At 34.5% G+C, this 16514-nt stretch overlaps 1 protein-coding gene across 1 annotated transcript in view; it reads left to right on the top strand.

Annotated features, from left to right (window-relative positions):
* Positions 1–14012, top strand: part of TBCK (TBC1 domain containing kinase) — an 89954-nt gene extending 75942 nt beyond the window's left edge. The window contains exon 26 of the mRNA XM_015832443.2: positions 13341–14012. Within this exon, the coding sequence (XP_015687929.1) occupies positions 13341–13451 (111 nt within the window). The 3' untranslated portion in view covers positions 13452–14012. The remainder of the gene's footprint in view (positions 1–13340) is intronic.
* The last annotated feature ends 2502 nt before the right edge of the window (positions 14013–16514 follow it).

Genomic DNA, 16514 nt, shown 5'->3' with positions numbered 1-16514 from the left:
AGAGGAACAGCAGATTTATACATATTTTGGGATTCTCTAAAACTGTTACTACAGTATTTCTTTTTTCCTTAGGTGTTCTTATAACAGCTCCATATTTCCTGAACTATTAGAATTTTGAGTGTTATCAAAAACAATTCAGAACTACCATGTACAGCAGCAGTCCCCAACCTTTGTGGCTCCATGGACTGGGGGGGGGGGGGAAATGGTATGGTTTCACACACGCACCCGCCGCTTGCACAAATGGAGGTTTGTGCACTCACCTTTTACTTGTGCAGCCCAGTTCCCAATGGGCTATGGACTGTTACTGGGTCACAGACTGGGGGTTGGGGACCCCTATCTACAGATTACAAAGCTAGTAATGTAAGTTGCCCAGTGTCACAACAGAGTTTTGCCTTTGAGACTGTCCATCCATAGCAATATCTGTAGTGCAGTTTCAGGAACTGATTGACTGGATATACACTAAGTTAGTTGCTCTATGTGAAGTGATTTAGGACATTAGTTATTTTCTAAGTTATAAGGCTAAATCAGCTAATAAGGGGACTCTGGTTTGAGCTGATAAGATTTTCAGTAAGAAGTGTTCTTTTAAAAGAGATAGCCAATTTTTAGCTTCATTAATCTGGTGACAGTAATATTTAGAAATTTTGTTCTGTGATTCTAAAAACAACAGGTTCTTGAACTCAAGCTCATTCCAGATATAGTGAAGATTAAACAAATGAACTTTACCTTTACCCTGTTTTTATAACTCTTAATGTTTAGGGATTGTGAACTTTTTATCACCATTCATTTATTTTGCCCTGTAAAAATTATGTTATTTTTCTCTAAGTTTCTAAGTCATTAGCTGGAACCATTTTTAAATAGTTTGGTTATATTATTTTACTATAGCATTAGAATGCTTGTTAGTGTATTATATTTTTAGAATTGATGGGATTTCATCTCCCCCAAACTGTATGTGTTCTTTTTTAATTCTGACAATGAAATAAGGCTGGATGACACATTCCTGGCCTCAGCATATATCTCTTTGCCTCTATGAAACTGATTGATTTTTAAATATGTTTGGTGACCTTTCCATGTGGGAACTGTTTCCTTACTGATAACGAAAGAAATTATTTGTTTCATAGCATCACAAGTACTGGGAAATTAACTTTAGGGTGCATTTTCAGTGGAAAATTATTGACTCAGTGGCCCAAAATAACAATAATACACAGTAGATACACATAGCAGCATTCATTAGTGTGTGCCAAATCAGCTAATCCAACTCTGGAACCAACCCAGTCTCATGGAGTTATTGTGGAGATAACCCAGAGTTAGCATCAGAAAATAGAACAACATTGTCTCATAGCTGAGCATGGGAAAACCAAAACAATTATTTTTGTTGTTTTTTTACTAGTAAGTGAAATCCACCAAAGAGTGGAAAAGAACATGCTACAAGAAATTGAAATATTTCAAATTTTGTACAATTACAGATTTTTTGAAGCCACAGATCTTCTACAAATGTGTTGTGTTTTCTTATTTTCAGTTATCCATAACTTAGTTGTTTGGGAACATTAATTTTTATATAATTATAAAAGTCCCCAAGGGGATGAACAGCTTTGTAAAGTTTCAGACATAGGTTATCTGTTGAAGCATAAATAGACAAGATGAAGTCATGAATCTTGTCAGTTGGCCAGATCAATTAGTTAATGCAGTTAACAAAACATTATTATTCAGATAAGAAACTCGGGAAAAATCTGGTGAAAGATTTAAAAAGATTTGGAGATTTTTGAAAATTATATTTGTCTCATTGTTTACATAAGTTAAAATCAATTATGGAAGGCTAAGATGAGAAACAGTATATAAATAGCAGGTGCTTCATTTTTTTCTATCATTTAATATGTATTGCAATTACAGTCATACAAGCATCATAAATGTATATTGTAAGTGAAATGCTGAATGATAACAAGGAGATATAGTATTTGATGACCCTGTCTTCTGATAATAATGATGATATATTTTAGCCTATTAAGACTCATAGACTTTTTCATTCTATCTAACTAAATAGCATATGATGTAATGAATGTTAAAAAATTCACTTACTATTATCTTCAATAAGATTTTTGTGCTTTGCAAGAGTGGAGTGATTATTTTGAAGACGTGTCTATTTTTAAAGAAAGATAAATCCATAAATTAGATCTCAAATTTAAAATAATATATTTGACTGTACTGTATGGTAGGTTTATTTCTTATCATATTTTTCATCTACCTAGATTAATAGGAACTTTAAACTGTTTGTAAGCTGAACTCTTATACCTGCCATTTCTACTTGAAATTATGGAGTGGAAGGGGTACATTCCTTACCAGTTGAGAATTTAGGGAATGTTCCTTTTATCTTGAGTGAACAAATAGTGCATTTTTGCCATAGTTTGTTCCTACTACTTATCTCACTCATTACCTTGATGTTTGTAGAGTTGTACTCTTTTGGTTTGCTTTCACTTGTTTTAAATTCCAAGCCACATCTAAGAAACTTTCTTAATGCTTTCTGCTTCATTGTTCAAAAGATCGTTATTGGTCAGGGTTGTAGAATTGTTATGTTGCCAAATCAAGTGATTCCAGATANGGGTGGGCCGTTCTGCTGCTGGGAGGCTGCGGCGGTGCTCGGCTGCTTCTGGGCCCCCGGCGGGTGAATGGCGGGCTCCAGCGAGGGAGGCAGCAGCGCGGAGAAGCGAGGGGAGGGGGGTGGGCACGAGGGCTGGGGTGGGGTGACGCTCACGCGAGGGCGAAGAAAAAAAAACGTCCCCTCGTCGCGTACAGGGGGCAGCCCAAACTGGCGAGATGCACTTCCCTTTCCTGTTAGATGGCAACTCAGGGTATGAGGAGAAAACGTTCTGCATATGACGCTTCATTTTTAATCGAAAATTAGGGGTGCGCGTTATACACGTGTGCGCGTTATACTCGAATAAATACGGTATATATCGAGGAACTTGTGCACATTTCATTAAAGGAACAGCAGATTTATACATATTTTGGGATTCTCTAAAACTGTTACTACAGTATTTCTTTTTCCCTTAGGTGTTCTTGTAACAGCTCCATATTTCCTGAAAAATTAGAATTTTGAGTGTTATCAAAAACAATTCAGAACTACCATGTACAGCAGCAGTCCCCAACCTTTGCGGCTCCATAGACTGGTGGTGGTGGGGGAGATGGTATGGTTTCACACACACACCCGCCGCTTGCACAAACGGAGGTTTGTGCACTCACCTTTTACTTGTGCAGCCCAGTTCCCAATGGGCTATGGACTGTTACTGGGCCACAGACTGGGGGTTAGGGACCCCTATCTACAGATTACAAAGCTAGTAATGTAAGTTGCCCAGTGTCACAACAGAGTTTTGCCTTTGAGACTGTCCATCCATAGCAATATCTGTAGTGCAGTTTCAGGAACTGATTGACTGGATATACACTAAGTTGCTCTATGTAAAGTGATTTAGGACATTAGTTATTTTCTAAGTTATAAGGCTAAATCAGCTAATAAGGGGACTCTGGTTTGAGCTGATAAGATTTTCAGTAAGAAGTGTTCTTTTAAAAGAGATAGCCAACTTTTAGCTTCATTAATCTGGTGACAGTAATATTTAGAAATTTTGTTCTGTGATTCTAAAAACAACAGGTTCTTGAACTCAAGCTCATTCCAGATATAGTGAAGATTAAACAAATGAACTTTACCTTTACCCTGTTTTTATAACTCTTAGTGATTGGGGAGTGTGAACTTTTTATCACCATTCATTTATTTTGCCCTGTAAAAATTATGTTATTTTTCTCTAACTCATTAGCTGGAACCATTTTTAAATAGTTTGGTTATATTATTTTACTATAGCATTAGAATGCTTGTTAGTGTATTATATTTTTAGAATTACAATTGATGGGATTTCATCTCCCCCAAACTGTATGTGTTCTTTTTTAATTCTGACAATGAAATAAGGCAGGATGACACATTCCTGGCCTCAGCATATATCTCTTTGCTTCTATGAAACTGATTGATTTTTAAATATGTTTGGTGACCTTTCCATGTGAGAACTGTTTCCTTGGCTGATAACTAAAGAAAATTATTTGTTTCATAGCATCACAAGTACTGGAAAATTAACTTTAGGGTGTATTTTCAGTGGAAAATTATTGACTCAGTGGCCCAAAATAACAATACTACACAGTAAATACACATAGCAGCATTCATTAGTGTGTGCCAAATCAGCTAATCCAACTCTGGAACCAACCCAGTCTCATGGAGTTATTGTGGAGATAACCCAGAGTTAGCATCAGAAAATAGAACAACATTGGCTCATAGCTGAGCATGGGAAAACCAAAACAATTATTTTTGTTGTTTTTTTTACCAGTAAGTGAAATCCATCAAAGAGTGGAAAAGAACATGCTACAAGAAATTGAAATATTTCAAATTTTGTACAATTACAGATTTTTTGAAGCCACAGTTCTTCTACAAATGTGTTGTGTTTTCTTATTTTCAGTTATCCATAACTTAGTTGTTTGGGAACATTAATTTTTATATAATTATAAAAGTCCCCAAGTGGATGAACAGCTTTGTAAAGTTTCAGACATAGGTTATCTGTTGAAGCATAAATAGACAAGATGAAGTCATGAATCTTGTCAGTTGGCCAGATCAATTAGTTAATGCAGTTAACAAAACATTATTATTCAGATAAGAAACTGGGAAAAATCTGGTGAAAGATTTAAAAAGGTTTGGAGATTTTTGAAAATTATATTTGTCTCATTGTTTACATGAGTTAAAATCAATCTTGGAAGGCTAAGATGAGAAACAGTATATAAACAGCAGGTGCTTCATTTTTTCTATTATTTAATATGTATTGCAATTACAGTCATACAAGCATCATAAAAGTATATTGTAAGTGAAATACTGAACGATAACAAGGAGATAAAAGTATTTGATGACCCTATCTTCTGATAATAGTGATGATATATACTGCTCAAAAAAATAAAGGGAACGCAAACCCCTTCAGTTCCATGGTAAAATGTTCCCTTTATTTTTGTGAGCAGTATATTTTTAGCCTATTAAGACTCATAGACTTTTTCATTCTATCTAACTAAATAGCATATGATGTAATGAATGTTACAAAATTCACTTACTACTATCTTCAATAAGATTTTTGTGCTTTGCAAGAGTGGAGTGATTATTTTGAAAATGTGTCTACTTTTAAAGAAAGGAGATAAATCCATAAATTAGATCTCAAATTTAAAATAATATATTTGACTGTACTGTATGGTAGGTTTATTTCTTATCATATTTTTCATCTACCTAAATTAATAGGAACTTTAAACTGCTTGTAAGCTGAACTCTTATACCTGCCATTTCTACTTGAAATTATGGAGTGGAAGGGGTACATTCCTTACCAGTTGAGAATTTAGGGAATGTTCCTTTTATCTTGAGTGAACAAATAGTGCATTTTTGTCATAGTTTGTTCCTACTACTTATCTCACTCATTACCTTGATGTTTGTAGAGTTGTACTCTTTTGGTTTGCTTTCACTTGTTTTAAATTCCAAGCCACATCTAAGAAACTTTCTTAATGCTTTCTGCTTCATTGTTCAAAAGATCGTTATTGGTCAGGGTTGTAGAATTGTTATGTTGCCAAATCAAGTGATTCCAGATATCAAATCAAGTGATTCCAGATTTAAATATTGATGATACTGCTGGGAGAAGATTCATCAAAATACTTGGTTTACTATTGGTTCCAAAACTTTGGCTTTTGAATATATTGTGATGAGTGGAAACATTTAGATAAAGAAGTAATTCAAATGCTTATCTGTATTAATATTCTATAAAATGTAAATGTAAAATCAACAATTCAGGATTTATCCCTTTCTTTAGTGCATTCTTGTTGATTTGTAATATTTTATCTAATTTTGAATTTACTATAAAAAGATAAAGAATAACCTGCTTTGAAAGCATGATCCCAGAAAGCCTCAAGGCCAAGACAATACATAAACTATATTGATGTATAAAAATGCAAGTCTTTTCCTATCCTTTTTATCACCCTGTTCTAAATCTTCAATTATTCTTTCCTAGAGTCATCTACTGCCACACAAAATTAAAAGCCGTAAAACAATTAGCTTTTGATACATGACTATGTACAGGTAGTCCTCGACTTATGACCACAATTGAGCCCAAAATTTCTGTTGCTAAATGAGACAGTTGTTAAATGAGCTTTGCCCCATTTTACAACTTTCTTGTCACAGTTGTTAAGTGAATCACTTTAATTGTTAAGTTAGCAACACAGTTGTTAAATGAATCTAGCTTCTCCATTGACTTTGCTTGTCAGAAGGTCGTAAAAGGTGATCACATGACCCTGGGACACTGCAACCATCGTAAATGTGAGTCAGTTGTCAAGTGTCTGAATTTTGATCACATGACCATGAGGATGCTGCAACAGTGTGAAAAATAGTCATGTCACTTTTTTCAGTGCCATTGTAATTTCGAACAGTCACTAAATGAACTGTTGTAAGACCACCTATATAAGTATTTTGAGCTGAGTTATATATGAAAAAACATATTGGCATATTCAGGAAAGAGAAATGTATCATAAATTTATATAGCAGTGTTCTTGCAAGCTTTCCTGATTTGCTTTGATTAATTTCATACTTCAGAATTTTAAATTTAAATTAATTGGATTTTAAGTAGAGGAGAGTTGCAATTGCAGAAGTTATTAATTGGGTTGTATTATTTTAACGTTGTGTCTTTCTCATTCTGCCATCGCTTTATGGATGTTTCTTAACAGAGGGCTACAGTTGCTTCTATTCAAAATGTGTTTTCCTGACCCTTTCTTTTGGGGGAGGGAGCAGGAGGGAGAGTGGAATTAGGCAGAAGGGTTAGAAGACATAAGAAGGGTTAAAATAGAAGAGACTCTTCTATAAAATATCCATGACAGAGGCAGCATAATTGCAGAATGAAAGCCTAGTTTGGAAGCATCCTAAGTTGACTATGTAAAATATGTAAAAATAAATATGTAACATATAGACAACTCTATTAATACTTCCTTTGTTGGTTCTTTCCCCCCCTAAGTTCACTTGCAAAAACAAAAGTTGAAAACTTGTGGAAGCATTTGGAAGTCGTATAGTTGTCTTGTGTTCAGCCTTAAAACTTGCATTATCTCCACCCCCACCTCTAGATGGGGAAAAGCAGTGAAACCAGTTTTCCAATCTTCTGTATGGTGTAGGAAAGCTAAACTATTGTGTAAGCATAATGATGGCCACTTTAAAAAAAAAAAAGACAGGACAGGGCTAAGAAAGATTGAATGGCATTTACATTATCAATGCAACACAGCTATAGTTTATAGCTCTAGTCCAATTAGACTTAGAGTGTCCATCTATTATGTTGTTCTTATTGCCTTGTTCTAATGCTGAGATTTTCTACTTGGGTCAAAGTATAAATCCTGTTGGATGGAAGAGCGACTTTGTTGTAGGGGTTAAGGCTCCAGGCTAGAAATCAGGAAACTGTGAATTATAGTCCCACATTAGGCACAAAAGCTAGCTGGGTGACTTTGGGCTAATCACTCTCTCTCTCTCAGCCAAAAGAAGAAGGAGTTGAAGTCCACAAGTCTTAAAGTTGCCAAGGTTGCGGACCCCTGGTCTATGTGACTTTACACATATAATATGGTTCTATTATCTTCTTTACTCCACCCTCTTATTGGTATTATTATAATAGAGAATTTTTCTGTTGCTTTGCCTGTACACTGAAGCTTCTGCACTGGAGACAAATTCCTTGTGTGTCTAATCACTCTTGGCCAAATAAAGTATTGAATTCATCTTCATTGAGTACTGCTCAATATGGCTTACAAAAGCTAGTAAACTCTGCAACGTTAAAATAAATAAGCTACTACTTTGTCTATGAAATAAGAGAAACAAAAGCCACATTTTGGTGCTGTTTCCTTATGCTCAGAGGACCCATTTGAAAGTCTACTAACATTCAGTGCCAAAGATAATTCAGAAGTTTAGAAAAGTCAAAAGGGGCACCTCCTTTTTCACAGAATTGTAAGAAAGGGCACCTGATGTTTTTTCTGATTCTATCTCTGGCACTAGGAAGCTATAGTAGTAGCTATACCTGCCTCCCTTCCCAGCAGCTACCAACTCATTTTTCTCTGTTCAGCATAACTTAGGATGGTAGGCTTGTATGTCATGGTGGCTTAGGAAATAAATCTCTAGACAAGGAATAAGTGCTGGATTTAATGAATTACAACTCATTAAAGCATTTGAATTCTGCTGGTATCACAGAATGCAGAGTTAATAGATACATTTACTACATCCTGTAGTCTCATAGGCTGCCATAAGATACTTACATTTTCTCCCTCCTCAAGAAAAAAAAACCTAGCAAGCAATATATTATTTCAACATTTCTTCCCCAAAGCTACATGATTAGAGGGGCTCATTAAAAAAATTAACTGTAAGAAGAAGTTAGAACACTTGGTGGTAAAATTCTCCCTCCCTTCTCTACCTGTAATTTAGCTTATCTGGAGGGTTTGAAGAGAAATATATAATTTTTATATCTTTTGGTGTCTACAAAGATGGTATGATTTAAATACGGGTTCAAGGAAATCTTATTATTTATGCAAAACTCAAATTCCTCTGCTCTGAAACACACCTATAATGGAAAGTTCTCCTATTTTATTACTATAATTTTGCAATGGAAAACTAAGGTCCTCCCCTCTAAAGGAGATATATATGAATCTTAAAGTGAAATCCATGTAAATATTTGGAATGATTCTCTCTCTCTCTTCCCCTTCAGCCAGAGGTAATACGTGCCAAAAATAACCCTTTAACTTTTTGTTTTGTTAAAGAATCACTGTAAGGATTTTGTTCTGACTTTGGATGTAAGAAATCAAACAGTACTGGAAAATGACCTATCACTATTCTGATTTTAGTCTCTTTGATTATTCACATGTTCTGTTGATCTTTAATTGTCAAAAATTTGGCTGCCAGTCAGATACACAGACTATTTTAGCAACAATAATTAGAGAACATTCACCTTTGGCCCTAGTTTTCGTTTAACTTTTGGGTTTTTTAATTTATCTTTCAATATAGAATTGAAATAAAGACATATTTACTCTGTTTACTGCTGCTGTTTTCCTTATGTCAGATTTTAGGTTCTAAATTGTTTAACTCAGTATTCTATAAATCATTATACATCGGAATGAAGACTATTAAAATACTGTAAATTAGCAATAATAGCAAATATCAATTCAAAAATACCCTAATGTGAAAAATGTATCCTTTGATGACAGTTTTACATGTTCAAGTATATATTCCTTCATCCATGTGCAAACTAGATGACATAAAAATGCAAGTGATTTCCTACCCAACAACCAACCCTCAAAATCGGAATAGGGAACATTGTATATGCACAAAAATTTCAATTCCTCTCTTTTTCCTTTTTTGGGTAGTATTTTAGATCAAGCATAGATCTGATTTATTAAGTCTACTACTTTATGGAATAGTATTTCTGTTAATATATACTAGTGCTACTTTTTACCCATGCCTAGTTATATATGAAAATATGAAAAGCTGCATGCATACCAACTGTTTCTTTCATGTGCATTCATCCAAGTTCATATTTGTATTTGTAAGATCTGTCCTCTTTTGTCAAAATGTTCAGTTATGTGCCTTTTTTAAAATCAACCCTTTAAGTATTTCTTCTCCCTGCCCCAGACCACCCAGCTAGCAAATACCGTATTTGACCAGTTGTCACAGATTCTCATCAGTTTCATTGCTATGTCTCCCAGCATGATGGCAGTCATAGCTCATCATCTCTTCAGGAGTTCTAAAGAAGTCATTTGTCAAAGCTCTGTCAATTACCTAGGCATTGCAAAAGAACAACAACACAGCACAAGATTCATTAGCTTTTATGAGACCTCAGCAATTGCTGTTGCCTTTTGGATAAATAGAACTTAGGGGATATGTGGGATATGCTAAACCAAGCATACCAAACCTTTTGGCTTGCCTGGGCCTCACTGAGTGAAGAGGAATTGTCTTGGGCTGCATATAACATATATAAAAATAACTATCACTAAAAATGACATTATGTTAAAAGTTTAACCTTGTGAACTCTCAAGCTTCCTCTTTCTGCTATGTATTCAGGATGGACAGTGATTAATATTTATATGTATTTATATGTTAGGGTGTAGGTATATACATATGTATGTATACAGCATGTTTATATGTGTGTTATGTATGTGTACACTTTTGAGAACAGGCAACAGAACCTCATTTTTAATGTGTACCAGTGTACCAGTAAAAAATGACAATTTTTTGACAGCTTACTAGCTGTTCAGGGCCTCATGGAGCCTATAGATCTTGGATTGGTCATGCTGTGCTAAACCATGAGGTATATGAAAAATCAGGGAAATGTCGATCTAAGCGCCTTCCCTTTCCTTTTTTTTCATGAGCATCCAAGAGAAAGAAAAACAGTCCCAAATTCAGTTTCACTTCAGCATTACACATGCAAAACAAGGGATTGTAGCTAAATTCTAACTCTGAATGACTTGCAAAAAGAGCAAAAGGTTAGAACAGTGTTTCTCAACCTTGACAATTTTAAGGCATGTGGACTTCAACTCCCAGAATTCCACAGCCAGCATTGCTGGCTGTGGAATTCTGGGAGTTGAAGTCCACATGCCTTAAAATTGTCAAGGTTGAGAAACACTGGGTTAGAATATGGTTCAGCCATTAACAAACAGAATTGCCTATAGCAATAATAAATTTATTGAGTTAAATATGTACTGTGATTTATCCCTCGTTCCTTGTTATGACTGGGTGCCTTTCTTGCTTACCTCTGCAAAACCAAATTATTGCTTAATCTGACTTGCTAAACTGCATAATTTAACATCTATATCATTATTTTAATTTTCTATGAAATAGACCTGTAGTATTGATGTCCAATGTACACAAATAGACCTTTCGTTGATAGTTTTGGCGTCAGGAATGACCTTCTCACCAAATAAACAAGAAAAAAGAGCTCTAAGTTTGTCCTGTCAGTATTGTACCCCTACTCTATAAATGTGAACTTCTGAAGCTGTCCTTGCTATTGGCCACAAAGTCCTGCTATGTTTATCCTGTACTGATTTGGCCCCACTTGAATAGGAAGAGGGACGCCAAGATTCCTTGGCTTTTTTCTTCACTAAAGCTTTTAAGAACAATTAACTCTGACTGTTATCAGCTATATTACTTGCCTATACAAGTAACAGCTAGATATAGATCGTGTATTCTATCTCCAGTCTCCAAAGACCTACATGAAAACCTTTGAAAGGATGTTTCTTTTAGCTTTCATCACGTACCAATAGATATTATCTTGTATCTGTTCAACACAAAAATATTTGTTATGAAACATAACGAAATTATCCATTTATTGTTTAAAGCAAACTAATCCCTAGTTTTCAAATCAAGAAACCGTCGATTTGCAGTAGGTTTTGTACTGTTTTTCCTCTTTAATTATCAAAATATTTTTGTTAGTTTTGTTGAGATCAAAATATTTTTGTTGTTAGTTTAAATAGGCATGTATTACTTTTGTCTGCTCCGCATAGGGATTTGGTTTATTATATGCATTACAAATATTATAGAACATGAATTAACATGAACTGACATCATAGCTGAATTATGTGACCAAATTCTAAAGATTGTTCATATAGTTGAATTACAGAGGAAGTATAAAGCATTTATTGTGTAATGTTTTAATTAAATAGATATGTAAAGGATACCTATTCCTGCACGAGCCTATTATAGCATTATAATGAATTTGGGTAACATTCTGTGGCATCCATTTATTAAGCAAATGAAGAATTTTCCTAATTACTATTTTCAGGCAAAAATTAAGACTATTTTTTTGAAAACTATAATAGGTAAGGGGTTAATATGGCAAAAAAAGAACTATGTTATGTAATTTAGAAAAGGGAAGTATGTCTATAACTGCTTTAAAGAATATTGGAAGTCTCTTAAGTATTTTTGTTTTGTCTTGTTTTTCTTTCTATTGATTTCAATACTTTTTTTAAAATTTCTTTCTTTTTGTACTGCTTGGTATTTATCTTTTAACTTTCTAAACATACTTAATGAAAATTATATTAAAAAAACCATAATAGCTATAACATACGTCTACCAAGTGGGCATATATTTAATGCAATTATAAGACCCATAGTGAAATCTTAAAGTCAGCAACAGTTCCCATTGCTCTGGAAAACATTTGTGTTGTTTCTCCATTTACACATTCATCACTGAAGACAAATATGTTGGTCTGCTTTTAACTGAGTGTAGAGGTCCCACCTTAGACATGAAAGCAGCTGGATGACTTTGGATCAATCAATCTCTTTCAGTACAACACCTCACAGAACTGTTGTGAGGAAAATAGGAGGAGGAATGTACAGTACAGTATGTTCACTGGTACAGTATGTTCACTGTCTTGAGTTATTTAAAAAAATAAAGGTGGGATATAAATAAATGAAATCCATACATAAATATTAAAATAAATATACTAAAGCATTAGTATATTCTAATAGAATAAATAGAAATCAGACAAATAAAGAAATGAATATGGATCTTCAAATTCAGTTCTCCAGACCTAAGCATGCAAACGTTAAACATTCAGGATAATTTTCAAGTGAGAAGTGAGTCAACACACTGTTGCTCTACAAGTGCTATGTATGGATAAAGGGGGCAATAGTAGGATGGTGGAGGAGGATTACCAGTAAAACTGAACCACTTCAGCTTGGAAAAAGTATGTAAAGCTTCTGTAGTACTTCCTGTAAAACACAAACATAAAAATTACTTGAAAATGATATAGTAAGTAAAGATTTCTCTTTGATAATAGGAGAATGCAGAAGCTTTAGTAAGCCTTCTCTCTAGTCTTTCTTACATAGCTACACATAAGTAGTCCTCAACTTACAATCATACATTTAATGACTGTTTGAAGTTACAACAGCACTGAAAAAAGTGACGTATGACCATTTTTCTTACTTATGACCATTGCAGAATCCACACGGTCACATGATCAAAATTCAGACACTTGGCAACTGACTTGTATTTATGATGGTTGCAGTGTCCTGGGGTCATGTGATCACCTTTTGCAATCTTCTCTAACAAGCAAAGCCAATGGGGAATCCAGATTCACTTAACAACTGTGTTACTAACTTCATAACTGCAGTGATTCACTTAACAGCTATGGCAAAAAAAAGGTTATAAAATGGGGCAAAATTCACTTAACTGTTTCACTTAACAACAAAAATGTTGGGCTCAATTGTCGTAAGTCAAGGACAGCCTGTATTGAAGCAATATATATACATCATTCTAATGTAAAATATTTCTACTTCAGTTCGCAGCTCATCTGGTGAAAATAAAATATCCAAGAATTTGCATTTTGGATGGTGGTATAAACAAAATCAAGCCAACAGGTCTTCTAACAGTTCCTTCTCCACAAATATGATCAGAAAGCTTCAAGTGTCTCCCAGCTCTATGGGGAAAAAAAACTCTTAAGAGTACAACATTTTAATTCTGCTCATGCCCCAAATATTGTGTCTGTTTACAGTGGTTTTTCAGTTGAGTGGGGTTTTTTTAATTTAACATTTTTTACAGAACTTAGCTGGAAGAAGCTATAAAGCACGAGTCTCAAACTCGATCACGTCACGTGATGTATCGTGATGTTTTTTGCCTTTGCGGAGCGGGATGGGCGTGGCCTGTGTGTGATGCCTCTGGCCCGCGGGCCGCCAGTTTGACACTCCTGCTATAAAACATTAAAATGATGTAATTCTAAGAAATCTTCAATTATTTGAGTTTTGTCCATCCAGCAAGAGAGAAAAAATAGCAATTGTATATATATAAAATCTGCACTTATTAACTGAAATTATGAGTTTGAAATTACATGAATGAATATCATTTGAGTGACTGATACATTTAAGATATAATTATTTCAGTTCAAGAATTAATTTGTTTGACTTAATAGTTTATCAGGACCATGGAATATTTAAAATCAAGTAAGGGAAAAAAACTAGAAATTGCTTTTATAACCTGCTTGTTAAATCTTTTACAGAATGTTTTTATAGAAATATGTCCAAACATTTTTCACTCGCTTATTTGTTACAGCTGTGATAGTGCAGCAGTTGTCATGAAATAGCCTTAATTGTCTGTTAAATTTAAATATATTCTGCTTTGAAAATTATTTGTAAAAGAATAAACTTTTACATTTGAAATATTGTTTCTGTAAATATTAGCTTTGCTAATTAAGAACTGTGTTTCTGTGTGTGTGTTCCCTGAATCCTCATCGGTGCAAAAAATTGAAATTGACCGGATAATTTTCTCACCAAGAGACTGGAATGCTTTTACAATCCAGAACAATGTATAATTTGAAAAATCTAAATGGCAGTGTAAAAAATAGAGTTCATGCAAGGTCATTTCTCCCACAGGGTCATTAGGTGTTTTTTTTCACGTGTAATTTTTCATTTTATTAATTTGGGACACTTATGTAAGAGTACCATTGGATATGGTGAACATTATTTCCCATGCACAAATTATTTATGTTTAAATACTTCATCAAAAAATAAGTTTAAAATAAAATGGCAAATATTTACCCTAAATTGAGTCTGATTTTACTTTATTTCATAGAAACTTTGATAATCAATATTCTCTTTCAGAAAAAAAAGTTGAATGGTGGAAGTTTTCAGATCATCCATTCTTTAACTTTGCACACAGCATTAACATGCTCTGAATCTACATTTTGAAATGAAGACATTATATATATGGTTCTGTGTGAGTGGCAGGCGTGTGCACCCTTCACCAGCGCAAATGGAGCTCTGCACACAATCGCAAGTGCTCTCTGGTCACATAAGTGGATCTTCATGCACAAGTACCCACCACTTGTGCAGCCCAGTTCCAAACAGGCCACAGCCCAGGAATTGGGGACCCCTGATATAAAAGACACGTACGTAATGAATTGTCTTATTGCATCATAAATACATTTGACTCAGATGTCTCCACTTCCAGAGTGTTGGGGGTTTGAGCCAGTTTAATTTAAAGGACACAAGTCTAGAAAGAGGGAGACCATGAGTTCAAGTCCTGCTTTATCCATGAAAGATTTTGGGCCAGTCACTCTCTGTCAATTCAATCTACCTCACAGGGTTGTTTTCTGGAAAATGGGGGAAAATGTGTTAGATATATTCACTATCTTGAGTTATTTGTCAGTATAATGGTGACATACAAATGAATAAATAAAACTGCCTCAACTGCCATCTTGACTTTTTTTTAACCTCAAGCCTGGTTCATAAAAATTAAATAGTAAACAAGCTTTACAAGGAACTTCAGAATGTTTCATTATGTCAGTTATGTATGAAAAAAGGAGAAAATTATCCAGATTTCATTCGCCCAGTCCCTTCATCAACCAACATCCCATCCCAGTGGATGGGATGAAGACAAAGAAAAACTATTTCATACCCATTCAATAGTTCATTTTTTAAAAAAGCTTTGGAATGGTTTAGGAACATGCTTAGAAAATGCAAAGCTATTTGGGGAAAGTTTCAGCATGTTTTACTACTGCCTGCTGTTGACAGTTGACTTACTGCTTAGGCGTCTTCTAAGGCCTAAGCAAGTATAAATGCTATTTCATCTCCAAAGAGATCTGGGGAGAAAAACATAAAGCAGGAATCAAATGTTATCATTCTTAGCAGTGCTTTTTTTGTTAAAAAAAAAAAAAAAAAAAGTGCCGGAACTCACACACATTATACAACCCGCCTTGCCTATCCTACAAGGTTCCATTCAAAAAAGGTGCCGGAACTCAGTTCTGGGCATTCTATGACAAAAAAAGCCCTGATTCTTAGAATACATCTACTGAAATTTGCTAAATGAGGTATATTAGTTTAATAGGTCTGCTCTAAATATAATACCACCCTAACTCTTAAGTGACCTAAAAAGTTTAAAACAGGCAGCTGGAAAAATCTGTGATTTCATTCCTGTCGCCTGAACATTACAAAAGATAACGGGTGCTGGCTGTACTTAGATAACCCAAAATATACAATGCATCTTACCTTGATGCCTTTGATTCTTTTTCTTTTCTAAATATAAAAATAAGATTAAAAATAATTCTTTTGCAAAATAGAGGTGGATATCTCTTTTATCCTCCAGGTATTCCAAAGCATGTTCCCTCAACTATCAAAGGACATGTTTTTCTAGTGAATATGCAGTTACCTGGCAGTAACACTATAAGCTGATTCTAGCATGAGTCACTGATTCCACCTTTTTCTTTAGGAGAAAATTTATCTTTTTTTCCAGTTTTAGAACATAACTCTGGCGCCACTGAGCACAAAGGTAGCATAATAAATCTTTCTTCTAGTAGATAATTGTTAATATTAGTTACAATAACCTACTTGTCAGTATCTGGAGAATCGGGGGCAATGGTTATTATAGAACCCAGGATATTTAAAAGATTTGGCTTTCTTACCTTCTTATTACTAGGTGGAATTGCTTGCTTCCACCCTTCAAAATAATCTTTAGTTAATCC

Source organism: Protobothrops mucrosquamatus, unplaced genomic scaffold, assembly GCF_001527695.2.
Source record: "Protobothrops mucrosquamatus isolate PMUCROS unplaced genomic scaffold, P.Mucros_1.0 scaffold_4, whole genome shotgun sequence".
In the NCBI taxonomy this organism is placed as follows: domain Eukaryota; kingdom Metazoa; phylum Chordata; class Lepidosauria; order Squamata; family Viperidae; genus Protobothrops; species Protobothrops mucrosquamatus.
The sequence above is the reverse complement of the archived record's forward strand: the minus strand, read 5'-3'. Positions and strand labels throughout refer to the sequence as shown.